We start from the raw sequence: 27,899 nt of genomic DNA, 5'->3' as shown, positions 1-27,899 counted from the left end.
TGTCCTACATCCAACAGTACCCATATATTTAACTCAGCACATTTGAGTAGAAAGATATTCATTGCTTGCCTGAAATTTCTATTTAATTTAATTTTACCTGGTACCAGGCAAACAACTGAGACATCTGAAGGCCCAGGGGTTCAGGCATGGAGTGCACACTTTAGAACTCAGCACCCAGGAGGTATGAAACAATATGTGAGACATACTTATACATACTTATACTAAAATGTGAGGCAAGGCTGGGCGGTGGTGGTGCATACCTTTAATCCCAGAGTTTGGGAGGCAGAGGCAGGTGAATCTCTGAGTTCAAGGCCAGCCTGGTCTACAAAATGAGTTGTAGGACAGCCAGGACCACACAGACAAATTGTTTTCAAAAAACCAAAAACAAATCAAAACAAACAAACAAACAAAAAAAGGGGGAAACTGTGAGGTTAGAGTTTAATCATCTGTTCTCTACTTATTTACACTTAATCTGATAACGTAACTCCTGAACCTCTAAGCAGTACCTGGGATACGGCCAGGGTTCAGGTAACTCCAGCTCAGGCCCTCAGATCTGCCCTTGAAGTTACCTGGGAGCCTTTATCCAAACCCTCAGCAATCCCAGGAAGGACTAGAGCCAGAGGCCCCAGGAAAGTGGTGTTTCACTGTGGATTCCGTTCCTCACCTTGGCTAGTCAGGTGACTCAGCAGGGAAAGCCACTCCCCTGCAAGTCTGATGCCCTGAGTTTGCTCCCTGGGTCCCACAAGATGGAAGCAGCTGACAGGTTCTCATGGCTTGTCTTCTGACCTCCACATGTCCGGTGACTCGTGGGCACCCACCCCCATGTAAACAAACAAACAAACAAACAAACAAACACAAAATATCAATTCTTTGTTCTCTCTGGACCATGACTCATTCCTATATCAAAAACTGAAGGACCTTCAGCCTTTTCTGTGGATCAAGGGTCTGGGTCGGGCTGAGGTTTCTCTGCCAATGCCTGAAGGAAAGGGAGTGATAAGGAAATTCTGGTCTTAGGTCATAGCAGGGCCTTGAGGGATTAGGTCATATGTCTTTTTCCTTCTACTTATGCGGTTCCTAAACCACTTCAGTGACCATCATTCCAGGCCAGGATCACTGAGGACTGTGAAACCCAGCATGGAGTCAATGGGGATTGGGATACTCATGGGATTCAAAGCAAGGGACTGCCTTTCCCTGGGAAGATCTGCCCAAGATCTGCCCAGTGCCGGGTGCCATGAGGGATGGAGCAAGCTGACATCGAATACCTACTGATTTTATCTGTCACCAGATGAAAGGAGACCTGCCTGTTAAGTGCCTGGAAGAAGAGTGGGCAGGAACACCTGGCTCTGGATGCAGAAGCAAGTTTGCCATCCGTGCACTCAGGAGGCTGAGCCTGGGGTAGTGCTGAGGTGAGCATTCAGAGCCAGCTTGGGCTATAAGTGAGTTCCAGGCCAGCTGGGAGTTATCCAGTGAGACCCTAAAAAGGGTGGGGAAGGAAGGAAAAGGGGAGGGTAGGGGAAGGAGAGAAGAGAAGAGAAGAGAAGAGAAGAGAAGAGAAGAGAAGAGAAGAGAAGAGAAGAGAAAAAAAGAAAAGGGTGGGGGCTGGAGATGGCTCAGTGGTTAAGAGTACTGACTGCTCTTCCTAGGGTCCTGAGTTCAAATTCCAGCACCCACATGGTGGCTCACAACCATCTGTAATGAGATCTGACTCCCTCTTCTGGAGTGTCAGAAGACAGCTACAGTTACTACATATAATAAATAAATAAATCTTAAAAAAAAAAAGAAAGAAAAAACAAAAAGGGCTGGAGAGATGGCTTAGTGGTTAAGAGCACTGACTGCTCTTCCGAAGGTCCTGAGTTCAATTCCCAGCACCCACACGGTAGCTCACAACCATCTGTAATGGGATCTGATGCCCTCTTCTGGTGTGTCTGAAGATAGTTACAGTGTACTTAAGTACATAAAATAAATATATAATTCTTTTTTAAAAAGGAATTAAAATTTGTAACAATCAAAACACACCAAAGAACAAGAATGCTGGTAGTCATCAGGGGATGAAAGTCTGGGAGAGAGAGGAGAGCGATGTGTGTAGAAAGAAAAACAACAGCTTTACTGCTAACTGCTCCCAATGTCACCCACTCCCTTTTCTTGATGCCCTGGTAAGGCCTAGTGTCAGCCCTTGGAGGAGCCTGGGAAGAAATCTATCTCCTTCACTCCAAAGAAAATGGACCATAGGCTCCCTCAGCTTGCTTTGTCTGCCATCCTCGAAGCCACATCCCTATCTGAGCTAAAGTCTGGATCAGCCAGGGTGGGGAGGAGGCCAGGATTGTCAGGGGTTGGGGGGAGAGAGTGACAGGAAGAGAGACAGTGTCCCCCTGGGAAGCAAGGACTTGTGGGTAGCACTCAACCACTCTATAGATCAGAGATCTGGGAAGAGAGTTTGTGGAGAGTTGAGACCCAGTTCAGTAATCAAACAGAACAAGGCAGGCATAGTGAGAGAAGCTTGTGAGCCAGAACTCAGGAGGCAGAGGCAGGAGGATCACTGGGAGGTGGAAGCTAGCTTGGCCTACATAGTGAGAGAGACACAGTCTTCAAACAGACACCAAAATCAGACAACTTTGGATACACATTTTGCTGGAGTTCAGTTCTCACCAGGGCTGGAGGCAGCTAAGCACCGGGTGCTCTGGCTCCAAGGGCTGGAGAGTGGGAACAGCAGAGTCTCAGGTGGCTTGCGTTTTTTTAGATTTATTTTATTTATGGCTGTGTAAGAGCATATTTGTACAAGGTATTCATGGAGGGCAGGCAAGGGTGTTGGTTCCCCTAGACCAGCGGTTCTCACACTTCCTAATGATGCAATCTTTAATACAGTTCTACATGTAATGGTGTCTCCCAACCGTAAAGTTGTTTTGTGTAATTCTGCTACTGTTATGAATCATAATGTAAATAACCTGTGTTTTCCGATGGTCTTTTTGTCCTAGGGCTGGAGCTGACATGGTTGGAAGTGCTGGGATCTAAACTCTAGTCCTCTGAGAGTAGCAAGTGCTCTTAACCTCTGAGTCATCTCTCCAACCTGTGACTCTTCCTCTGGACAGTTCAGTAGTCATAGCAACTCTCCTGACCCCATGACTCTTCCCTAAGATGACAAGATCTGTCTGGATTTTGGAATGAGCTTCAACTGTTTTCCACTTTGATATCAGTTCTGCTTTTCCAGGTCGTGAGTCAGCATGGCCTGGAGGTCATATATGACCAGTCAGGGGGCCATGCTAGTGTGACGCCTGCTGTGACAGCCAGTCTTCTTTCTGTGGAAGTGTCCGTCAAAATCTCAAGAGTGAAGTCTCCTCTCTGGCTTTACGTTTGACATCTTGCCGGTCGCTTGAAGTATGAGTGCAGACAGGATCTGAAGTAGCAGGGAGGTGCCTCAGTGAGGCCTTTGACCCCTGACCGATGCTATCTTTAGGAAGAGAAGCAACTGTGAGGAGGTTCAGCCAGAGAGAAAGGAGATGGCCAGTCAGTAAGGACCCTAAGGAAGGCAACAGGGAAGGCTGGGAAGATGGCTCTGATGGTAACAGGAGCTGTGCTCTCTGCGCAAGCGTGAAGACCACAGTTCAGACCTCTGGTACACATTGCATAGGTTCCTTACTTCTAGACACAAGAGGAGCCCCCATATCCACCCTCACCCCTTTTGAAACAAAGGTCTTACTCTGTAGAACAGACTGGCTTGTGTCTGTGATCCTCCTGTCTCAGCCTCCCAAGTGCTGAGATTAAAAGCAGAATAATACTTAACTGATATTAGATCCAGCCTCATATCCCAGGGTAGTAGGTGCCCTTCCACAGCCTAGCTCCTGATTTTTTTTTTTTTTCACTTGTTTGTTTCTTTGAGACGGAGACTCATGTAGCATAGGCTGACCTCAAGTCAATCTGTAGCCAGGGTCAGATAACCTTGAACCCTTGCCTCCACTATCCAAATTCTGGAATCACAGATGTGCTGACCATTGCTCCTTATTTATTTATTTGAGACAGGGTCTCTGTGGTGGTTTGAATAAGAAATGGCCCTCATAGGCACGTGTATTTGAACGTTTAGTCCCCAATTTGTGATGGTTTGTGGGGAGGTACGGAGGTGTGTGGTCTTGCTGGATGAAGAAATGTGCCTGGGGTGGCTTTGAGAGCCTATAGCCTGGCCCCACTTCCAGCTCTCTCTCAGGTTCCCACTTAAGGTACAGTGTTATCTCTCAGCATCCTTCTCCCCGAGCCAGGTTTTCCTGCTGCTTGTGGCCGGCCATGCCTTCCAGCTATAATGGGCTCTTATCCTCCTGGAACTGTGAGACACAATAAACTCCATCTTCCCTAAAGTTGCCTTCGGTCATGGTGTTTTACCACAGCAACAGAAAAGTAACTAGCAGTCTCACCGTGTAGCCTGGAACACTCACAGATCCACCTGCCTCTTCCGGTATTGAACGCTTGGGTCATCAAGTGTTCCGGTATTGAAGAGTTTGGTTAATAGTTCTCAATTTTTAGGCAGCAAGTCTCTTCCTCACTCTGCCGCTCTCAGAGCAGTCTTCCATTCCCTATCTGGCCAGGACCAGGTTGAAGAAAACTCCGGAATGCCAGGGACATACGAGTGTTTATAGAGTATGTGATAGGCTCTGTTCTGAGGTCCGGGTACACAGAGAACTGACTGCAGACTCCTGGCTTGGGGAAGCCCCACCATCTAGTGGAATGGGTACGTGGGCGCAGAGCATCGTGAATAAACAGGCAGGATAACTGAAGCGCTACAAAGACCGTTCTGCACTAGTGGCGTCCCTTGGAGGGAGCACAGGGCCAGAGCTGGCCTAGCTAAAGAGGTGACACCTGAACTTTAATCCGGAACTGGCCTCAGTACGTTTGGAGATTTGTTCAGGAAGGAACGACTGGTTCGCAGGCTTGAAAATGGGGCAGGGCAGGGCTGTAGCCTGAACTCTGTAGCCAGCGGTGTTGGCAACACGCCCCGTGAGCGGGTAGAGCCCTGGCCAGCACAATCAGCTCCGGCAGGCTCCCAGGACCGAAGGCTCAGGATTTGAGAGCCCATCACGGGGGCGACATCTTGTTCTCTTCACCAGGACAAAACAGGCCCAGAAGCCACAAGCTACCTCCCGAAGCCACACAGAGGCGCCACAGTAGCCAGTCTCTCGCCGAGCCTCTTCCGTGCAGCGCCGTCAGCCACTCAGCGCGCACTCCCGTCTTCACAAGCGGAAGTGGGCGGGGACACTGGGAGTCTCCGCCCCCTATCCGCCCACCTCCGCGCTCCTGACTGGCTCCGCAGGGCGTCCCCGCCTCCGAGGTGTTGAGACCGAGGCGGGTTGTTGGGGGAGCGGCCGGCTGAGTAGCGGGTGTAGAACCGTGCGTGAGGCCACCGTCTCTTCTTCGCCACCATGGGGGCCCAGCTGAGCACGGTAGGCGGCATGGGTCTGGGGTCCCCAGGCTTGCACCGTGGGGATACCGTACGATCCGGGGCGCCCAGCACCGGTTCACGAGCCCCGCGCCCCACCCGGCCCCTTGCAGACCGTGACTCACGCCCTGGCTAGTGGCCGCGCCACTCTGGCCCGGCCTCAGGCCAAGGGGGAGCCCCGAGCGCGGGGTGGACATTGAGGACCCTGTTGGGTGTGCGCGAATGAGAATAGGGAATGAGTGACGTGCGCGCCCGCCTGAGTGGGCGTGACTTGTGAGTGTGAGAAAGTTGAAGTGCCTGCGCCCGTGGGGGATGTGAAAGGTGCGAGGGTTTTTGTAAATGGGAACGTGAAGTGTGAACCGTAGGTGCACTGGTGTGTGCGTGGAGGAACCGACAGCGGCGTGTGTGAGAAATGAGAGTGTGGGTGTGAAGACATGCAGGCCTGAATAGTGGACACGAGTGAGCTGGCAGGAAGAGTACTTTGGGGTGCGTGTGTGTATGGGAGAAATGTGTAGGGTGTCCCTACAGGGGTTGGGTGCATCTTCTTGCCATAAACAAGGCAGTAGTTGGCCAGGATCTTTCCAGCTGTCACCTAGAAAAGCCCTGGCCATTCTTGTTACTCACAGAGCTGCACTGTCACTAAAGAAGTGTCACTTAGACTTGGCCATCAGCCCAGGGCACTGAGGATGCTGGGACCGTCTAACGTCTATAAATCTGCTCTCTCACTGTTACTGGATCGACCAAGGCCCCTTCCACAATCCTAGAGCTCACTCTCCTCATTTCCTTTTTTTTCTTTTTTTTTTTCTTTTTTGAGACAGGGTTTCTCAATGTAGCCCTGGAATGCACTGTAGACCAGGCTGCCCTCAAACTCACAGAGATCCACTTGCCTCTGCCTCTCCAGTGCCAGATTAAAGGTGTGGGCCACCACCGTCCAGCTCCTCCCTGATTTCTTAAGAGCATCCATGTGAACTGTGACCAGTCTCAGTTACACAAACATACCCTTGAGGTGTCCAGCTCTTTGGGTATGACAAGAATAGGCCAGCGCCTGTCTTGGAGGGTGCCCTCTCTCCTCTCTGCAAGATTCAGGGCTCCTAGTGAAGACAGCCTTCTTGCCATGGCATTTGCTCTTGCGAGAGTGACCAGTCCAGTATGGACCATCTAAGGAGCATTCTGGCCCAAGGCAAAAAAAAACAAAACAAACCCCAGAGTGACAACACCCCATAATGACATTCTGACCAGTTTTCCCAGAGACTGCCCATGATCCCTTATCTTCCCCCTGATTCCCAGGTTCTCCTTACCTTTTGGACCATGTTGGTGGTACCCCAGCACCTGGCTTTTCCATCAATTCATGTTAAGTCAACAGTAGTTCCTTCCAGGCAGTAGAGCTCTGTTTAATTATCAGAAGGCCCCACCATGGCCTCATCTGTCCAAGGGTTGCTTGGTATTGTCTTTGACTTAAGGGGCTGACACCTCAGTGCCCACGGTATACATTAGGCCTGGAGGCCTGTGTGGCTGCTGGGTATTGGGTGTACCAGATGTCTTATCTGGGCTATGCAGGCCCTGTGGGAGGCCTCCTGCATATATTGGGGGCCCCAACCCAGAGGATGGCACTGGAGTCTGCTGTCTACCAGGAGAACATTGCAGGCTTGGCCCGCCGCTCTGGACTGCCTCTCTGCCTGTTTGTGAGTTCCAGAAAGCCCTTGACAGACCCGTTCCCTTTGTGGAGTACATATAAGGCCTTTCCAATAGCTTCTGGTATCTCTGGGCCTGGTTGGTGGCTTAGATTCCACAGAGGGTGGCTCAGTTATCCACCTGTTTCTCCTCCTGAGTTCCCTTCCCCCATTGTCTGGAGTCCAGCCCAGAGCTCCCCGTTTCAGGACTTCCTCCATATCCTCCCACTTCCTCCCACTTAGGACAAGATTGGGAGGGCTGTGGTCACTTGATCCTGGCAGGACAGCAGGAGAGTGGGTGGTGGGCAGGTAAGCGAGCCTATGACTGGCGCTTGTCTAAGCCCCAGGTCAGGGAGCTGGTACCTGGAGGGAGGCGATGACTGAGCTCTCTACCAACCTTCCCTATCCAGCCTGGGCAGAGTGGATTCCAGGGTTTTAGAGGGGAAAGGACAGAGTGAGAAGTCCAGGCAGGGTTTCCCATGGGTAAGGAACAGGCTATGCATCCCTTAGCTGCAGTGAGTGAGCTCAGGGCTCCCTCCTGGGACCCTGGGACCCAGTTTCTCTACCTCTTTTTGCTGTCAGAGCAAGGATAAGAAGGGGGCAGGTTCCTTGGTACAGTGGGATGTGGCCTGCAGGGTCAGAATATGGGGAGCAGCTGCTCTCAAGGACTTAAAACTGGTTGGGGTAAGGGTGCGTGTGTGTGTGTGTGTGTGTGTGTGTGTGTGTATTTACACAGCTGAGGAGGAGCTGGGGCAGGGATGCAGGGACTTGGCCTCGGCCATCTGCCTCCTGTTTACTTGACCCTGTTGCTGGGACTAGGGAGGTGCTATGGAAGGATGGGGGGGCACCCGGTTTACCCCATGCCAGTGAGGACAGAATACATCTAGTCCCCTGGTGAGTAAGTCTAGTTGGGCCTCTAACTTTTGGAGACCCAAGCTTTGCCCTGCTGATCCTGGCCTTGGTGCAGCTCCCCTGAGACTGGGTCTGTCCCCCCTCTAGTTTGAGCTCCTTGGATGTAGGGTTTAGGCCTGGGCTACACACACACACACCTACTTTGGACACAGGAGCTCCTGCTAAGGTTGTTGACTGACTGAATGACAGCTAGGATGGCTTGTCACAGCTGTCATTCCTTTCTAGATAGGAATTTTTATTTAGAAAAGGTTCACCTCTCCCCTCACGGTGTCCAGACATGTCCCTGGGCTCAGGCTTGTCCCCAAAGCCTCTGTTTTCTTACCTGCATTGGGAGTGACAACAGCACCTCCCAGATGCAGCCTGAGGGTTGAGGTTAGGCCACGAGCCAGTTCTTGGCTCATTAAGCCTGTCCTTTGCCAGGGACAGGTGGCATGACACCCTCTGCAGCCTGTGCTGTGCCTCAGGAAAATAGGATGGGCTGAACCCTTCCCTCAGTGGGGAGCAGTCTTGACTTTTGTCCTGTTTTTGGAAACTTGCACACATCGTAAGAAGTCAGAGGGTCGTGAGGGGTCAGAAGAGAGAGATGTTGTTGTCCTTGTGGCAAGTCCACAAATATTTACAGAGTACCTTCTGCACCAAGTGCTGGCATAGTGGTGACTGGGCAACCCTAAGCTACCCAGAGATGCCGGGCAGTGGGCAGTGGTGGCGCACGCTTTTGATCCCAGTCCTTGGGAGGCAGAGGCAGGCGGATTTCTGAGTTCAAGGCCAGCCTGGTCTACAGAGTGAGTTCCAGGACAGCCAGGGCTACACAGAGAAACCCTGTCTTGACACCCCCCCCAAAGTTACCCAGAGACAGGAGAGGGGGCCCTACTCTGAGTCTAGGGCTGGTATGGGGACCCTAGTTGATGTTCAAGCTGCAGGCTCAGGGGACTCCAGCTAGTGAGCCTGACAGTGTACTCAAACAGTCCTGCTGGGAGCCATAAACCAGGGTTCACCGAGCATGGGCCCAGTTGGTTGGAGTCATTGATGCCCATTCCTAGGTCTCCCAACAGTGGTGGTTTCTGGATGTGGTTTTGCTCCTTGCCATGGAATTTTCTGTAGCAGAAAAATCGCCAGAATGACCCTCAGGCCCAGAAAGCTTACAGAGAGGCCCAGGCTGTGAAAAGTCGCCAAGGACCTGGTTAGCTAGGCATGGCTCTGCAGGGAAGAGTTAACATTTGGGTTGGGTTCTGAAGGATTCATAGACATCTGCTGGCTAGATGCGTCTCGAGGCAGGGCATGGGGGGCAGAAAGAAAAGCATGCAAAGGCCAAAGCAGGGTAAGTTGTTGTGGAGGGAGCAGGGAGAGGAGTCTGTGTTGGAGCCACACATCGGGTGCGTTGAAGGCTGGTGGGTGGGTTCCTTGTGCGTGTTGGAGGTGGTGGAACAGCTCATTGGTTTGGGATGCTGGACTCGGGAATATGCCTTCCAAGGGGGAATAGTATCTGGCTACAGACTCTGATGGGGACACAGTGGGACTTGTCCCCAGAAGTGGCTCAGAAACAGCAAGATGGGACTGAGGAGTCCTGAATTCAAATCGCAGTCACATTCGTGTTTGGTTTTGTCACCTTGGCCAGCCACTTGTTTACCCTGAGATGGCACGTGAGAATCTGGTGGCATGAATGTGGTCCTGGGACTGTGGTATGACTTGGGGCAGGGCAATTACCTCAAGCCTGTTTCCCCTCTGTGGCTTGGGGTAAACGATACACTCTCAGTCAAAAGCTGAAATGGGGTGGTCCCAGGGACGCAAGGCCCTGTCCTTGGAGTGGTACCAGCTCAGGGATTATGACTGGTGTTTGCCCTGTGCATGGCCTTTGGAAGCCCCATCACTTCTGGCTCCAGAGCCCTAGGGAACCCTTTCTGAGTTCTGGGCCGGGCCTCCAACTTGGGTGTCCTTGAGCTTATACTCCCTGGCGTCAGCTTGGTCTGTCCGTGAGCCTCAGAACAGTGCTAACAAGGTGCTGGGTACAGTGGTGTGCATTGAATGGGCATGGTCCCGATGGAAGTATTATGGACCCAGGAACTGACTCTTTTTAAACTCACAGGTAACATACCAGGGGCCTATGTGGTGAGGCCTTGGCTGGGAGAGAGGCAGTTTGTTCTGGGCCCAACAAAGGGCCCTTGGCTGCTGGGGCTGCTTGAACCTGCAGGGCCGGTTTGGGGGTGAGGAGTGTGTGTGGATGATTGATGGTCCCCTCCACTTCTCCGGTTGCACACCCCTCTGGGGACCGTAGGGGGGAGGCTCCCAGCTTAGCCTACTGCTCCCTGGGAAGAGTTCCTCATGATGAGCCTCACATTCCTTTTTGCAGATGGGACAAGAGGCTCAGACAGAGTACCCTCGGAAGCTACTGGAAAGTTGGGAGTCCTGGCAGGGCTTTGAGAGAGGGGGACAGTGGGGCCGAGCAGTCGGCTCAGTGAGTGAGAGCACATCTTCACTCTTGTCTCCTGACAGAAGTAACCAGAAAGGAAAGATGGTTTCTTGTGATGTCAGTCTGTCATGGCAGAGGAAGGAGGAGCCTGTTGCTGAGGCTGTTCATATCCCTGCTAACCAGGGAGCAGAGAAGGGCAGGAGCCAGATCCAGTGACTCACTTCTTTCAGCTCAGTGCAGCTTCCCAAAGCAGTTGCCCAGGGCTACTCAGCCAGTGAGGAGCAGTGCCCAGCCAGTGCTGAAGGCCGCCCGGCACCCAGAGAGAGACTCAGGCTCATTATGGGAAGTGACTCAACTTATCCAACCTCACTGGCTTGTTGCCATGGCTCTGGGTAGAAACAGGGAGGAAAAAGTATGGAAGCCCTAAGAACTGGTGCATACATGCTGGGGCCCTGTGCCCAGGGCAGTGGCCCAGAGGAAGCCGGTGCATTAGACTCTTGGAGCTCTGTGGTCAGTGAAGGGCTCTTAGGTAGATTCTGAGCAGGGCTGAGAACTAGAACTTGGGCCTGGGATTTGACTCCATAGAGTCCTTGCTTGGCGTGTATGGCACACATGCCTGGCGTGTATGGCACACATGCCTGTAATGTCCACACTTAGGAGCAGGAGGATCAGAAGTTTAAGGTTTTTCAAAACTTTCCTCATGGTGCTAGGCACACAGGACTGAATGGCGTGACAAGTGTCGTGAATCTGGTTTTGGTAGTTTCTCCTGGTGGGCTGCTCAGTGGAGTTCTCTGGTCAAGGCTGGAGGGGAAAGGTCACAGGAGGAAAGGCCCAGGGATGCTGGTGAAGTGGTACTCATAAGGAAGGGGCAGGACCACCCCGAGCTGACCTTGGGCTCCGCTCTGGCTCTGTCGTTGCAGTTGAGCCACGTGGTGCTCTCGCCCGTCTGGTTCATCTACAGTCTCTTCATGAAGCTGTTTCAGCGCTCCACACCGGCCATCACCCTCGAGAACCCCGACATCAAGTACCCTCTGAGGCTCATCGACAAGGAGGTGAGTGCCCTGCTCCACCCCTAACTTCCCCATGGCTCCCAGATACCTCTGTTGCCACTCCATGTCCCTCCTCCCCCCATGTTGCAACCTACCCATGTTCAGATGGAGAGAGCAAGGCCATAGAGAAGTGACAGGGATTCATTCAGACCCTGCTCTCTGTGGTGGGAACTCTCCCTGGGGAGATAGAAACAGATATGGCTCCTTCAGGCACAATGACAGCCAAAGTACCATTTCACCAAAAGCCACACTGGGGACCCAGTGGTTTTATTGAGCTTACTTAGAAAGCATGGATGACTATGGGTGACCCCAAAGCTGCCATGCCACCCAAAAGCCTCACCCTGACATGGAGGATGGACTTCCCCACATGGCATAGGTTGGCGTGCCCCCTGAGTTAGCCCTCTCTTGTCTGTACACTGTAGTACCTTCAGAGACACCACCCACCCACCCACCCACCCCCCCACCCCCCCCCACCCCCCCGTCAGGTCAATTAGGGCAGAATCACATAGCTGTCTGGGAGGCACAGGAGGGAGTGGCTAGAACCTCAGGTGACCCTCCCCAGACCATCCTTCTATGAGAGAAAGCAACTACAGGCCCAGTCTGGGGGTAGGGCGTGTCTCTCAAGTTGTCGAAGCTGCTTGATGAAAATGATATGGTATACCAAAGGGTAACGTAATATCTATGACAATCTCCCACAGTGCTCTCTGTTCCATGGGATATCAGAATGGGAGAGGCCCTTTGGGACTTTGGAGTACATACCCCCTACTTAGCCTAGGGAGCAGAGTAAGAGGTTGAGCACCCTGCCACTTGGAGATAAGAGTTTATCCCTTCCCCTGCCCACTGTGGTAGACACAGCCATGCCTTTGTTAGCCTGGATGTCTGCCTCTGCTTGCCTCTGTGAAGTATGTCTGCCCCAGGCCAGTTCTGGCCAGGACCAGGTCTTCCCTCCGGCTCAGCTGCCCTCCCTCCCTTTCCTCGGGGCCCTCCCTGCTCTATTCCTGGCTTCCCCTTGTTGCTTCCAGAGGGGTGTGGCAGGAAGAGGGAGGCAGGGAGCAGAGAGTCAGAGCTCAGAGGAGTGGAGGAGCCTTGGCTTCAGGCCCCAGGTCTCCATCCACTCTGCATGTGTAGCCATGGGATTATCCTTCTCATAGGGAGCTGATGAGACTCATGTGTGTGTCTGTGATGTTCTCAGAGCCGTAGAGGAGACAGAAGTGGGAAATTCAAAATAAAACAATAAGCCCTCTCCTAATGAGACCCCTGTAGCTTCTCAGTAAACCTTACACATATGTAGACATGTATGTAATGAGACCCCTGTAGCTTCTCAGTAAACCTTACACATATGTAGACATGTATGTAATGAGACCCCTGTAGCTTCTCAGTAAACCTTACACATATGTAGACATGTATGTAATGAGACCCCTGTAGCTTCTCAGTAAACCTTACACATATGTAGACATGTATGTAATGAGACCCCTGTAGCTTCTCAGTAAACCTTACACATATGTAGACATGTATGTAATGAGACCCCTGTAGCTTCTCAGTAAACCTTACACATATGTAGACATGTATGTAATGAGACCCCTGTAGCTTCTCAGTAAACCTTACACATATGTAGACATGTATGTAATGAGACCCCTGTAGCTTCTCAGTAAACCTTACACATATGTAGACATGTAAAGTGTGGTTTTTTTTTCTTACCAAAATGGAGTTCTCGTGTTTTTGTTTTTTGAGTTTTTTTGGTCTCTTCTCTTCTCTTCTCTTCTCTTCTCTTCTCTTCTCTTCTCTTCTCTTCTCTCTTCTCTTCTCTTCTCTTCTCTTCTCTTCTCTTCTCTTCTCTTCTCTTCTCTTCTCTTCTCTTCCTCCCCTCCCCTCCCCTCCCTTCCCCTCCCCTCCCCTCCTCTTCTCTTTCTCCCTGGCCGTTGTGGAACTCACTCTTGCAGACCAGGCTGCCCTTGAACTCAGAGATTCTCAGTGCTGGGATTAGGGGCTCGAGCCACCAGCATGTTTTTAAATCTTATTGTTTGTCAGGTTTCTGGCTTGTGTTACGGAGGATGGGACCTAGGGCCTTGAGCAAGAAGCTCAGGGCTACGCCCCTCATCCTCATCACCTGGTTTTGTTTTTAATTTTTCTATTTTCTCCCTTCTCTATACTGCCACTTCATTCTTAAAGTGGCGTGACTTGTGTGTCACTGTAAAGGTTCTGCTTGTGTGGTGGAGACTCCCCCCCACCCCCACCCGTGGCTGGCCCAGCCCTGCAGCATGTTGTTTTGGAAACTTGAAGCCAGCTTCCGGTTTACTTATACAATGCAGATGGATTTTCATGAACCCAAAGCGCCCTTGTTTTGGTTGGTTGGTTTTTTGTTTTGTTTTTGTGATTGTCTTTTTTTTTTTTTTTTTTTTTCTTTCAAGACAAGGTTTCTCTGTGTAGCCCTGGCTGTCCTGGAACTCACTTTGTAGACTAGACTGGCCTCGAACTCAGAGATCCACCTGCCTCTGCCTCCCGAGTGCTGGGATTAAAGGCATGCGCCACCATGCCCAGCTGTCCAGTGTCTTTTAAAAGGACCTGAGGCCACACACTGGAGTACCCTCCTGTCCCCATTGAATGAGCACTTGGCATTTCTGGAGTTGAGTTCCCACCCCCCACCCCCAGCCACCCTGCCTGGTGCTGCCCCTCCCAGTCAGCAGTGGGACCTGCTTTGTGGCCTGCCAAGCTGCTTTGCAAGAGGTTGTCTTAGTAGTTAGTTATCACTACTTCCTCCAATCCCCCTCCCGGACCCCCCCCCCAAGGGTGGTGTCTGTCCTTGGCTCTTTGGCCCAATCAATAGAGCTGGACTCTGTTCCTAGTAGGATGAGGCTATATTTGGCCCAGTCCAAAGGTTCTGGGAGGCAGGGTGGCCACAGTTTGCCCCATGTGGTACCCAGTTGGGCTTCTGCAAATGTTTCCTCTGCTCAAATGTGCAGGGATGGGGGTTTCCACTACCAGACGGCCTCCTTGTGCTAACTTCCTCCTGAGGGGCAAGGCCTCAGACTGGCTAAGGTGGGAAGCATGCCTTGCGTCCTTGGCTGTCAGTGCTGCGTCCGTCAGTGGACCCCGGCTCCTGTGCGTATGGCCCTCCAGCTGTTGTCTCTTCCCACAGCTGGGTGTCAGGGTTAGGGCCCAGCGTCAGCTCTGACGCGCTCAATAGAAGACTTCTCTACCCTCCTTTGGCAGCCTCAGGACTGTTTCTCAGGCTCTTAAGCGGCCCCTGGCCATCCTTGAAGGGGAGTAGCCACCACAGTCCAGCTTTGGCTTTACCCTGGTGCCCAGCCTAAGGAGGGTGGTTACCTGGCTTTGGGCTCTTGACTGTGGCCAACCCCAGGACCTCCCAGGCAGTGGAAGTTGCTATGGTCCCTGGCCCTACACAGCCACAGCCACTCACTTCTTGTGGGTTTTTAGCTGCAGTGACTTCTAGAATTTTCTCCTGCCAGGCTTGCCACTTGTGGCTCTGCCTCTGCTCTCTGCTCCTTTTCTAGCCCTATCATGAGTCACTTCTGTCACCCTAGACTCCAGTTCCAGCAGAGGGTCAATATGGATTTTCTGTGTTATCTGATATTCTTTTGGGACCTTGGGTTCACTTTGACCACCCTGCTATGTGGCCCTCTCTGGGCCAACAAGAGCAGAGGCCCACTGAACGTGCACCTGACCTCTCTCCCCCGCCCCATTTGTGTGCTGGTGTCATCAATGTCACTATGAGGTGGGGGGTTCTGTGGTCCAGCAGCTCTGCTTCTCTGCAGGTCATCAGTCCTGACACTCGGCGCTTCCGATTTGCCCTCCCTTCACCCCAGCACATCCTGGGCCTTCCTATTGGTAAGTCTGCCCAGCCCCTCTCCTCTCTAGAGTCAAGAGTGGGAAGAGGGGGGCAGTACCTGGCCTTGCAGCATGGGCCTGTGTCCTGGACAGTGGCACTGGCATAGGTGTAGATACCCATGCCAAGGTGCACTGGGAGTCCCTCATGATATAGAAGGGAACAGTGGGAGCCAAGGCTAGACCAGAGTTTGAAGGTGAGCCAGGTGTAGACCCTGGGAAGATAAGCTCCCAGGGGGATAGTGTCTGACCTCAAGTGACCATTTCCTGTCTTACAGGCCAACACATCTACCTCTCGACTAGGATCGATGGCAACTTGGTCATTCGGCCCTACACCCCTGTGTCGAGCGATGATGACAAGGGCTTTGTGGACTTGGTGGTCAAGGTGGGGTCTCCGTGGTGTGGCTGCAGGGGGTGGGGTTGGGGTGGGTTGTGAGAACCTGCTTCCTACTCGGGTGACAGAGAAAGGGAGACCTGGAGCCGAGTGGCTGTGGACCAGGTGATGAGGGAGGGGAGAAGTCTTCTAGGAGGGCTTGAGAACTGAGGGTCAGATGTGCAGAGCAGGGCCTTGTGGGGGTGGGGGTGGGGATGGGGCGGAGACATCTACAGGGCCACACAGGGCCTTGTATGCCCCAGTCGGCCTGGGACAAAGGAAAGGGTCAGGGACCGAGCATCTGTTCTGGTTGGAATTACTGCTCAGAGACAGAAGAGTACAAAGAGGTGGGGAGTCTGGGGGGTGGGATGCCACAGATGATAGGGTTTCTGAGCAGAGTCTCCATTATCTCCTGCTGGCCCTGGATAAAGAGATGAAGACCTGCACTGGAACCTGTGCCGGCCTTCTGCCCACTTCTCCCCTCCCCCATCCCTCAGACTCCTGCTTGTCTCTGAGGTCTAGGCCCTTAGGGAAATGGCCCAGCCCTGACTCGGGACACTGCTGCTCCTCTGTCCCCATGTTCTTAGGCCATGTCCCTGTAGGCCTCCCCTCTCCCAAGACAGTGATCCCACAGGGGGGGCCCCGGAAGGAAGACGGAAGTTTGTGTGACTGCTGCAGCCTGCACCAGGAGGGCAGGGCTGAGCTGAGCCCCCTGTGCAGGCAGATGTGGATGCAGAATCTCGGAGGCACTGCCACGACCCTCGGGCTAGTAGCCCTGTGTGGCAGGTGGAAGCCTTACTTTTTTGAGGTGTGGGATGGAAGGCTTAAGTTTGGGTGAATGGGATCTTAGGGGAGGTGCTGGCTTCCTGTGAGGCTGGGTGGGGACTGAGACGCACCCGCCTGGCTTGCAGGTTTACTTCAAGGACACCCATCCCAAGTTTCCAGCTGGAGGGAAAATGTCTCAGTACCTGGAAAACATGAAGATTGGAGACACCATTGAATTCCGGGGTCCCAATGGGCTACTGGTCTACCAGGGCAAAGGTAACTGGAGCAGGTACCCCTGGGGACTGGGCAGGGCTCTGGGAACTGGAAAGCTGGGGTGCTGTGTCCAGGGTGGGGGCTAGGGGCGACAGTGGTGTTCTCCCCTACATTGGTTGTTGGCTGTTTAGAGGATAAGTGGCCAGTGCATGGGCTGTCCCTGGCTGTGCTTGGGGACCAGGGTCATCTGCAGATCACCTTGCTTTGCTTACTCAGTGTCCCCAAACATACCAGCCAACGCCTGCGTGGGAACCCCCCAGTCTGCCCACCTGGGCTACCTCTTTTCCGTAAGAGGACTCAATCGAGCAGGCTTCTCTTTTCACTCCAGCCTGCTAGGGCTGTGCTGGGCTTTCCCTGCCCAGGACCCCACAGGGCTCAGCTGCTCCTTCCTCCATTTCCCAGGGAAGTTTGCCATCCGTGCAGACAAGAAGTCCAACCCCGTTGTCAGGACGGTGAAGTCTGTAGGCATGATTGCAGGAGGGACAGGTAAGGGTTGGAACCCTGACGGAGCCGTGGTGGGTGTGTGTGGGAGCGGGAGGGGGCCTATGGTAGGAGGGAGGTCTGAGGCCAGGCCTGGGTATCCCACACATCTCTGGCAGGCACTCACTCAGGGTATGTGGGTCTTCTTCTACAGGCATCACCCCAATGCTGCAGGTGATCCGAGCCGTCCTGAAGGACCCAAACGACCACACCGTGTGCTATCTGCTCTTTGCCAACCAGGTCAGTGGACAGTCCCCAGAATGTGCAGGCTTGGGGCTTGGCCAGGCCCTGGGCAAGAATCTGAATGGCTCCGCAGAGATGCCAAGGATGTGTGGAATGAGAGGCAGTGCAGACATCCTGGCAGCATCGGGTGTGGGTGGCTGCTGCAGAGGGAGCACGGGGCCTCACCCTGGTCCACTCCTCCCTCCACACTTGGTGCTCCACACTTGGGGCAGCCTTTCACCTCCCGCAGATTGGGGACTTTGGTACACTGGCTGGGGCAGAGGCGGAAGTGAGGTACCCAGTACTCAAGCCCTCACAGTGCTCTGAACATGGCTGAAGCCTGGCTTTTGTGAGCTGCTGTGAGGCCTGGGATGGGTGGCTTGGCCCTTCACCTCTGCACTTCTCACAGGGAGAACAGGCTGGGGAAGCAAGGCTGTCTCGAGCCTTCCCCGGTCCCGTGTGTTAGGTTGGAATATGCAGTGATGTGATGCCTGTGGTGTCTGAGGAGACCAAGCCGAGTCCCACGTGTCCTGCAGTATAGAGGCCAAACCCTGGTACTCTGTGCTTCTCAGATATGATTCAGGTCTTTTCCCCAGGGTCTGTCTGGCAGAGAGACAGAGACAGAGACAGAGACAGAAAGAGAGAGAGAAGCTTTGTGTAAAAAAATAAGATTTATTTATTTTATGTATGTGAGTACAATGTAGCTGTCTTCAGACACACCAGAAGAGGGCATCAGATCCCATTACAGATGGTTGTCAACCACCATGTAATTGCTGGGAATTGAACTCAGGACCTCTGGAAGAGCAGTCAGTGCTCTTAACCGCTGAGCCAACTCTCTAGCCCTGAGGGAGGAGCTTAAGCTGGCAGTAAACTTACTATAGTGGAGGCTGGTCCTGAACTCAAGATTGTCCTGCCTCAGCCTCTGAATGCTGGGCTCACAGGCCTGTGTCACCATGCCGGCTCACAGGTCTGTTTATAGGAGCCTGCTGGCCGGTGGCTTTAAGGAGCTCTGTAGACATGGTGGCTGGAGAGAGCTACTGTGTCACTAGGATTCCAGTGACCATCAGCATCTGCCTCTAAGCTGCTGAGTATAACCCACAGGGGGGTGATGACTCAACCTGGGGTCTGTCCCTGGTGAGGTCCCCAAGGGCAGTCCCTGAGTCACCTGTCTTGACTGGGTGGCCTGTCTCCTGCAGTCCGAGAAAGATATCCTGTTGCGGCCTGAGCTGGAGGAACTGAGGAACGAACATTCTGCTCGCTTCAAGCTCTGGTACACAGTGGACAAAGCCCCTGATGGTGAGCACGGGAAACCCCTGGTGGAGCAGGAGGCAGCCCATGCAGTTCTCGTGGCCTGCTCATGGCTGTGGAGGAATCAAACCTCAGAGGGGAAGTGCCCACAGCCCACAGCTAGGGAGCAGCAGAGCCAGGGTGGGGACCCCAGACCTTGCTTCCTGGTCTCCCACACTGCCCCAGGCTGGCAGAGAAGTCCTCTTATCTCCTTGGGCCTGGCTCACTTTGGGGCAGGCCTTGGAGCAGTGCTGAGGGTTGGATGGCTGCTTCTGTGTAGTTGGTAACCTATAACAGCCTTTGTATGTGTGTTTTCTGGTCACTCCAGGGGAGGGGCTGGGCTGTTGAATAGCTGCTGGTTGCCCTGACTCTGCCATGCACTTGCATAAGCTGTGGGCTGAGTTCACAGTGCTGTGGAGGAGCTGTGCTGGAAGGAGGGAGTGAGACCCCGTGAGAGTGTTCTTCCTTCTCCTGCTTCGTGTAAAAATCAGGGGATAGAGAGATCACCCGAGTGTTGGGGCTCAGTCGATGGAAGGAAGGCTCGCTCTGCCTGAGGGCGCCCCGGTCTGACCTACAGCACAGCCACGTGGGACATGGTGGCGTATACTCAAAGTCTCAGCAGTCAGGGAAAGTGGGAGCAGGAGGATCAGACGTTAAGGTCATTCATTCTCAACCACATAGCAAGTTCAAGGCCAGCCTGGGCTGCATGAGACCCTGTCCTCTTAAAGCAACAAAACCCAACACTGTAAAGAAAACAGCCCCCATCCCTTCCCTGCATACTCTGAGACTGTTTCTAGTCACCCCAGGTAGAGAAGGCAAAGATAGACTGTTTCTATTAGCCCCAGGCAGAGAGGGCAATGTATTTATCTTGGGTAAAGAGCAGAAAGATCAACTCTTTGTATCTACCTTTGGTAGAGAGGCAATGATTCCACCCAAGTCCACCTTGGTGCCTAAGGAGTTTAGTGGGGTTTCGGAGGAGCGTGCCTGATGAGGGTCTCTTACTGGGACCTGGTGACTCAAAAGTAGCCGCATCGGCAAGAAGCCACCCCAGCATGGGCCCACTCGTGACCGTGCACCTTGCAGGCAACTCCACTGAAGAGTCTACTCTCCCCACACACTTCACTGCTCTGTAACCCCAGGGAGGCCCTGGCAAGTCCCAGATTTCTAGAGCTTTTTGAGCCCTGGCCTCCCTTCTCCCCCTGGCAAGAAGGAGTTTCAGTGGGAAGGAGCAGCTATTCAACATGGCCAAGCCATGTGTGTGTGAGTCAGTGGAGCACTGGGTGTGGTGTCTGAAGGGCTGCTTTTCATCTAGGAAAGAAAGGAGTGGGAGGTGGGCTTGCCAGGGAGCAGCTATCTGGAGAATGACTGCCCTCCTGCAGGGTCAGGGCCAGTGCTGCCCCTTTGTGGTGGTCTGTGGAAATGCAGACTGGGCTGTCCCAGGGCTGGTTTCCCAGGGCTAGGACAAAGGCTGGGTAGTCGCCTGGCCGGTCCCTTTATCCAGTACCACCGTGGCCCACGCAGAAGCAGCAACAGGCCCTTAAGATCCAGACACAAGGCCCACACATACGGCGAATGCTAGGTCTCCCAGGGTCACCTTTGGGACCTGAATAACGAAACACCATACAAAAAGGCCCTGTGAGCCTGGCCTGTGTACCGTGCACTGTCAGAATGCTTATGCCTAGGCCGTGCCTACACCACGCCTTGCTCCAGAGCATTCCTAGGAAGCTTGCAGTGACTAATGAGCTGAGTCAGAGGGGTGCAAATGCAATTTAGGAATGGAAGAAAAACAAGGGCTGGCCTGAAGTGGAGTCAGGCTCACACAAACCATGGCTGTGATGCCTGTCAGATACACGTGGGCCTTGTGTGTCACTCTGACATTCCTGGCAGCCAGGGTACAAAGGGAAATATGTCCCGTTACTTAGCTCATGGTATTTATGAGCTGGAGGACATTATGGATCACGCACAGTGGATTCTTCAGTCTTGGTGTTTCTTGGGACTGTATTAGTTCCTCCTGTACCTGGGAACCCGCAGAGGACACATCAGATAGGCAGCACCTTTTCAAGAAATTGTTAAAGTTATTACTGTGTGTGTGTGTGTTAGGGACTGCATTCCACAGCACATGTGTAGGGGGTAGAAGACAAGTTTATGCAGTCGAATTTGGGTCAGTAGACTTGGCTTATGACAGCAAGCGCCTTTACCCACTGAGCTGTCTCCTTGGCCTTGTGCCTTTTTTTTTTTTTAAAAGATTTATTTATATGAGTATACTGTAGCTGTCTTCAGATACACCAGAGGAGTGTATCAGATCCCATTCCAGATGGTTGTGAGCCACCATGTAGTTGCTGGGAATTGAACTCAGGACCTCTGGAGGAGCAGTCAGTGCTGTTAACCACTGAGCCATCTCTATAGCCCCCACCCCCCTTGTGCCCTTTTTTACCTTGAGCTTCTGAGTTGTTTCTGTTGGTGTTTAGGGCTTCAAGGATGCTCTGGGTTTCAAAGGGCAGACACAAGGCAGAGATGACCCTGAGTGAGGAGGACTGGAAGGATTGGGGGCCTGTGCCAGGCCTGGTGGAGCCCTGGGCCTAGGGAGCAGCCTCAGTGGCAGGTGTCAGTGGCCCAGTGGCCCTCTGCTCTGCTCCTGCCTCTTCCTGTTTACCTCTGAACCCAAGCTAGAGGAGGGGCCCACTGGGCACAGCTCAGGGGCTGGCCTGGAACCAGGTGCTCTCAGCTGGACTGGGAGGTGGCAGGATTGTTTCTCTGAGTAGCCAGAACCAGTCAGCCAGTCCTTAAAGTCAACACTGGACCAGAGCCCTCCCTAGCCTCTGTGGGCTGCCTTTTCCACGACACAGTGCCTCTTATGAGGAACAGGAAATGCTGTGCCCCCAGGCCCAAGCGGGAGAGAGGGGGTGGCTGGACCTGGACGGGGCAGCTGTTGCCTCGGCCCACGCCTAGAGTTTGAGTCTGTCACAGGGATCAGATCCTGGACTGTCCTTGCATGCGGCTACTTCCAGAGGAGGGACCTACAGCTGTCCTTGAACTCACTTCCCCTGTCTCTCCCAAGTGCTGGGATTACACTCATGAGCCTGTAATCTTGCCTGGCTTGCTCATTACTTACCAAGTAACAGTTTCACTACTGAGTGACAGTTTCACACCAGGGACCAGGATGCAGCTGTGGCTGTGAGCAAGACCTATTGGCTGACTGTGTGGTGGCAGAAGAATCAGGCAGTGAGCTGTAGCTGGGGCTCAAGGTGTAGCAAATGTCACTCGACCAGCCTGGGCTGGGTACCTCCTTAGGGAGACCAGCTGGTATGAGCTTGAACAGTTCTGGGTCCGCTGAACCTTGGTTTCTATACAGTGAAATCTGAATGCCACACTGTGGGCCGGGGGACACTTGTTCAGCATTCATGGGCTGAGTTCCATTCCTAGCACTGCAACACCGAATAATCCTATGGTAGTTGGGGTGGGGGGGGCTATGGGGCAGGTTTTCAAACTGTAAGGTGGGTGAGGGGAGCCACGAAGGCCTTGTGTTCCAGTTGTAGGCTGTCAGGAGGTAGTGGGTTTAGCAGGATAGGTTTACTGAAAGGGACGTAGAGCATCTGGGAGAGGGCAGGACAGATAGGAGGACTGTAGGTCAGGTGGGCAGGAGGGTCAGGTGGTCAGGGGGCAGGTGGGCACAGGGTCAGGTGGGCAGGAGGGTCAGGTGGGCAGGGGTCAGGTGGGCAGGGGACAGGTGGGCACAGGGGCAGGTGGGCAGGGGTCAGGTGGGCAGGAAGGTCAGGTGGGCAGGGGGCAGGTGGTCAGGGGGCAGGTGGGCAGGGGGCAGGTGGGCACAGGGGCAGGTGGGCACAGGGGCAGGTGGGCAGGAGGGGCAGGTGGGCAGGAGGGGCAGGTAGGCACAGGGGCAGGTGGGCACAGGGGCAGGTGGGCAGGGGGCAGGTGGGCACGGGGGCAGGTGGGCAGGGGGTCAGGGGCAGGAGGGTCAGGTGGGCAGGGGTCAGGTGGGTAGGGGGTCAGGTGGGCAGGGGTCAGGTGGGCAGGAGGGTCAGGTGGGTCAGGTGGGCAGGGGTCAGGTGGGCACCAGGTCTCACTTTGACTCATCTGGTCTTGTTCTACAGCCTGGGACTATAGCCAGGGCTTCGTGAATGAGGAGATGATCAGGGACCACCTTCCAACTCCTGGGGAGGAGCCGCTGATACTGATGTGTGGACCCCCACCAATGATCCAGTTTGCCTGTTTGCCAAACCTGGAGCGTGTGGGCCATCCCAAGGAGCGATGCTTCACCTTCTGATGGCTGGACGCTGGCCAAGCCTGTGCCTGCTGCTCACGCACTCACCACAACCACCTGTCCACCCCTTCCTTCCCCACCACTGTCGCTCACCCTGACATATGCCCACATCCATGCTGGGGCCTGGGTTCAGCCTGGCCTGCCCAGCCCTGGTCATCCAGCTGTACTGGCCCCTGGGGGGCCCCTTTGGGAGCAGGCCTGTGTATCAGGTGACTTCTGTTGACCACTCTCTGAATAGGCTTCTGTCTGGTACTAACTGGCCATTACCAGAGATGTCCTGTGACTACCCCCTTACACATAGACACACACACACACACACACACACACACAGAGACAGGAGAGAGAGAGAGAGAGAGAGAGAGAGAGGAGAGAGAGGAGAGAGAGAGAGGAGAGAGAGACAGGAGAGAGAGAGAGGAGAGAGAAGAGGAAGAGAGAGAGAGAGAGAGGGAGAGAGAGGAGAGAGAGAGGAGAGAGAGAGAGAAGAGGAAGAGAGAGGGAGGGAGAGCGTGAGCGTGAGCTGTCAGTACCATGTCTACCCATTGCCATGAACTGTGGTCTATAGAAAGGAAGTGAAAGGTAAATAGTCACCTACGGTCCTAGGAACCATGCCTGCCACCTAACCACCTACCTGCCTTAGGCCATAGCCTGGCCTGTGCCCCTAAACACTACATTAGACAGTGACACCCAAAGGTTTTCTTAGGAGGGTGTCTGGCAGAGACAGGCCAGCCCCCACTTGCTGGCCAGGGGTCCCTTGGGGCAGCACGTGGACCCTTCCAAAACTATACACACTGCCCCCGACTCCATGCAGTCTTGAGTGCCCTAAGTTGTCAGCCCAACAGAGTTTGGTAGACCTTGGGGGTCCCTGGCTTATCTCTCCACCCCAAACCTCCTTCCTGTCTGGTCCCCAGCCTGGGGGGGTTCTGAGCAGTGCCTCTTGTCTTGGAGACAGACCTGGTGCCTGGCGCTGCCTTCAGCAGGCAGCAGGCAGCCTCCTGCACACTGGCTTTTTTAGTCATTTATGGGCAAAAAGAGTTAAAGTAAAACTTTGCAAATCCCGACCCTGCCAGCGTTTCTCTGGGGATCACGGTGTGTGTGTGCGTGCGTGCGTGCGTGTGTGTGTATGGTGTGGGATGGGCATGTATTTTGTTTCAGATATGCATTTGCATTGCCCGTTCAGAGTTTGGGCAGTGGAGAAAGTAGACAGGGAGCCCAGCCTCGTCCTGTCTGTCACCGTCCTGATGAGTCGGGACAGCCCTGTGGAAGGTGGAACACGGGAGGCTGGTTCGTGCTTTTCCCAGGTCACTTGCCAGTGCTTCCCTGGGATGCCTCTGCTGTCGCCCTCCCTTCCCTCACCCTCAGCTCTGGATTTTGCTGGGAAAGATGCTAAACTGATTACATTTGTAAGATGGTCACTTGAAGACGGATCAGGTGGAAGTGCGGGCTGTCCTTAAGACGGCTGCAGGAAAGCCACCCGTCTGAGGGTTTCTACTGCTTCTACAAACACCATGACTGAAAAAAGCAAGTTGGGGAGAAAAGGGTTTGTTTAGCTTACACTTTCCATAACAATGTTCACTGTTCATTATTGAAGGAAGTCAGGTCAGGAACTCAAACGGCAGAATCCTGGAGGCAGGAGCTGATGCACAGGCCATGAGTGGGTGCTGCTTGCTGGCTTCCATGGCTTGCTCAGTCAGTCTGCCTTCTTATAGAACCCAGGATCACCAGCCCAGCGATGGCACCACCCACAATGGCCTGGGCCCTACGCAATTGGTCACTAATTGAGAAAATGCCTTACAGCTGGATCTCACAGCATTGGCGTTTCCTCAGCTGAGGCTCCTTCCTCTCTGATGACTTGAAAGACTCTGAAAGGAGCCCCTCGCTCAGGCCTCAGGACAATAGCGGACACCCAAGAACTCACGATAGACCGAACTTGTTGCAAACCACATGAGGCTTTATTCGGGGAAAGCCAGAGCTCTGGGGATGACTCATATCCCACGCAGGGGTAGAGGAGTCGACCTCGAAGGAAAAGAGGTCCCAGTTTTTATAGGCCCTCAGGGGGGAAAGGAGAAGGGGGAGAGTAGGGGATTTCCAGATCTAAACAATGTCTATTCTCAAGAAATGGGTATGGGAGGGGTACAAGGAAAGAGTTTGGTGCAGGTGCAGCAACTCAGGATTGGCTGGGCTGTGGTTGCTAGGGAGATTTTCTGACTCTTTCTCAGCAACCAATATCACAAACACCTGGCAATGGGCTTCATCAGTGGGCACACACATGAGTCAAGGAACGGTCAAAACATTGGCAGACACACAGGTTCAAGGAGTGGCCAGAGCATTGTGCGCCTCTATTTTTCTAAATCAGTGAAGCTAGTTCTGCTAACAGTGACATCTATCTTGCCAATTTCAGGGCTTCTGTGACCTTTCTGTGTCAGGATCTTTCAATGACTCTTAGCTTGTGTTGAGGTGACACAGAACCAGCCAGCATGCCACCTCTGCCGAGATGGTTGGGCTGTGACGACCTGGTCCTGCTGGAGCAGATGTTCAGGTGGTGAATGTGAGCTGAGAGCTCTATGGTTGGAAGAAGCTGCTTCTAAAAACTGGGGAAAGCTGGGGGGGGGGGGGCTGACTAGGAAGTGTCTGCTGCACAAACATGGATAGCCTGATCAGGGAACCCCATTGTCATGGAGGTCAGTGGAACTGCCCCCCCCCAAAAAGCCTCACCCTAGTCCCAACTCCAAAAAGAGTCACCGAATTTATGGATAGTCTCTACATAGTAAGGGGATTTGTTATGACGACTTACAGTCTGTAGTCCAACTCCCCAACAGTGGTCAGCTGTGAAGTCCAAGGATCTAGTAGTTGCTCAGTCACACAAGGCTAGTAGATTCCAAAAGATGTGCTGGCAAATGCAAGCCGGCAAAGAGTGAATCTTTCTTCTTCCAATGTCCTTATGTAGGCCTCCATCAGAAGGTGTGACCCAGATTAACGGTGTGTACCACCATGCCTGAATCTGGGACTTGTTTTGTCCCAGGCTGACCTTGAACTCAGAGATCTCTTTGCCTTAGTCTCCTGGGATTCATAGCCACTATGCCTCAAGATCTCCATGCCAAGATCCAAGTCAGAAACTTGTATCTCCCAGCCTCAAGATCTGGATCACAGGTGAGCCCTCCAATTCTGGATTGTAGTTCATTCCAGATAGAGTCAAGTTGACAACCAGGACCAGCCATTACAGATAATTTCCTTATAGTCCCATGTACTGAAGGAAAACATTTTAACAACTTCACTGTTAGAGGAGTTAGGACCTTATAGGCAAGACCCCTCTGGCCTGTTCCTATATTCTGCATAGCTCAACTTGGCCCCAGCAGTGAGGTTAAACCTTTACCCACCCTGGGATTCTCTTCCTCGTGTGCACGTAGAGGTACGAGTGTGTTGTATGCTGGTGTTCTCTACTTAAAGAGATCAAGTCTAGACCCACTCGCAGTTCTACCACCAGGACCAGGATGCTTCTCCAGTATCGGATGCTGAACCTTAGGGTTTTCCTGGATCCTGCCAAGCCTTCCATTGAACCCTGATGCTCTGTTTTGTTTTGTTTTTTAATGGCTGACCCGGTAGTGGACCTGTAGTTCAGGCCCTGGCAGCAGGGATGGGGTTCCAGTTGTAGAGTCTATGTCCTGAGAATGGGGGCAGTCCAGGTTGATCAAAGTCCCCACTTTGCCAAAGCCTCAGTCATAGGGCATTTCAAACTAGTAGCCTGGGATTCCTGAGCCAAGCTCGTGAATATTCTTGTGGGAAACTGATTCTTGTCTCTTAGGAAGGCCTTCCTTTCATAACATGTACATTTTTTTTAAATGTTCCATATGGCAGATAGTTTTTTTTTTTTTTTTAGATTTATTTTATTAATATATGTAAGTACACTGTAGCTGTCTTCAGACACTCCAGAAGAGGGAGTCAGATCTTGTTGCGGATGGTTGTGAGCCACCATGTGGTTGCTGGGATTTGAACTCTGGACCTGCGGAAGAGCAGTCGGGTGCTCTTACCCACTGAGCCATCTCACCAGCCCCAACATGTACATTTTCAAGGGAACATGAGAAACTGACCCAAGAGCATCATGTTTTTATTTTTGAAAAAATTATCTATTTTTATGTTTATGAGTGTTTTGCCTGTATACACATATATGTATGTATGTATGTATGTATGTATGTATGTATGTATATGTATGCAATAGCCTGGGAGGTCAAGAAGGCATTGAATCTCCTGGCACTGGAGTTACATGTGAACTTCCATGTGAGTGCTGAGAACCAAACCCAGGTAGATCCTTTGCAATATCAGCAAGTGCTCTTAGCCGCTCAGCGGACCAGCTTCTAGAAATTCTGTCTCAACAATGAGAAACTATCCCATAGGTCAAACACTAACATGTCAGTTAAGAGACCACCTTCATTTGCCTCATTTACACAGTCAGGAGGCAAACGGAAAGGTGACTAGTCTAGGCATCAGAAACTGAGCACGACCTTACAACGTAGACGACCTTACAACATGGGCAGTTATGTCCAGGCATGATCAATTGAAATTGAGGTACATAGCAGTAGGAGAACAACAGTCCCATCTTGTCTGAAAAACAGTAAGAGAGAGGCTGGAGAGGTGGGGCGCGCTCACGCTCACACACCAGGTAGGGCAAAGGCAGGCATCAACATACGACTTGCAACCACTAGCACCTGAGAGCAACCATTCAGAGGAGCTGCTAAGCTTTCTATTCTTGTAGAATTAGGGGGTCGGGCAGATCGCGTCACCCAGGCATCCCGCAAAGTAGGCGGGTCGCCTCAGATTGCAACCTATACCCGCTCAAAAATTCTTCTCACATAAGCAGTGAGGACTCGGGCGTCACCCCGAATCGTTATTTTCCTTACTCATAAGTTTAAGGCATGAGGAACG

At 52.9% G+C, this 27,899-nt stretch overlaps 1 protein-coding gene and 1 non-coding gene across 5 annotated transcripts; one reads left to right on the top strand and one right to left on the bottom strand.

Annotated features, from left to right (window-relative positions):
• The first annotated feature begins 1,094 nt into the window (after positions 1–1,094).
• On the top strand, positions 1,095–24,040 carry Cyb5r3 (cytochrome b5 reductase 3). Of its 4 annotated transcripts, XM_030248273.1 has the most exons (10): positions 1,095–1,406; positions 2,973–5,423; positions 11,329–11,460; positions 15,231–15,303; positions 15,579–15,685; positions 16,585–16,714; positions 17,114–17,197; positions 17,346–17,431; positions 18,610–18,709; positions 22,813–24,040. In XM_030248273.1, exons 2-10 carry the CDS (start codon positions 5,403–5,405, stop codon positions 22,983–22,985), a joined length of 906 nt encoding a protein of 301 aa, XP_030104133.1. In that variant the 5' UTR covers positions 1,095–1,406; positions 2,973–5,402; the 3' UTR covers positions 22,986–24,040. The 4 variants fall into 4 exon arrangements, with proteins under 4 accessions (XP_030104133.1, NP_084063.1, XP_006520345.2 ...); NM_029787.3 differs by lacking the exon at positions 1,095–1,406 and having other exon boundaries at positions 5,352–5,423; XM_006520282.2 differs by lacking the exons at positions 1,095–1,406; positions 2,973–5,423 and adding an exon at positions 7,011–7,101.
• Positions 24,041–27,740: 3,700 nt separating this feature from the next.
• Positions 27,741–27,890, bottom strand: Rnu12 (RNA U12, small nuclear). Its single transcript, NR_004432.2, has one exon. It is a non-coding gene; the product is annotated as an RNA U12, small nuclear (small nuclear RNA).
• Between the last annotated feature and the right edge of the window lie 9 nt (positions 27,891–27,899).

The sequence above is a fragment of the Mus musculus genome, chromosome 15 (assembly GCF_000001635.26).
Source record: "Mus musculus strain C57BL/6J chromosome 15, GRCm38.p6 C57BL/6J".
Classification (NCBI taxonomy): domain Eukaryota; kingdom Metazoa; phylum Chordata; class Mammalia; order Rodentia; family Muridae; genus Mus; species Mus musculus.
The sequence above is the reverse complement of the archived record's forward strand: the minus strand, read 5'-3'. Positions and strand labels throughout refer to the sequence as shown.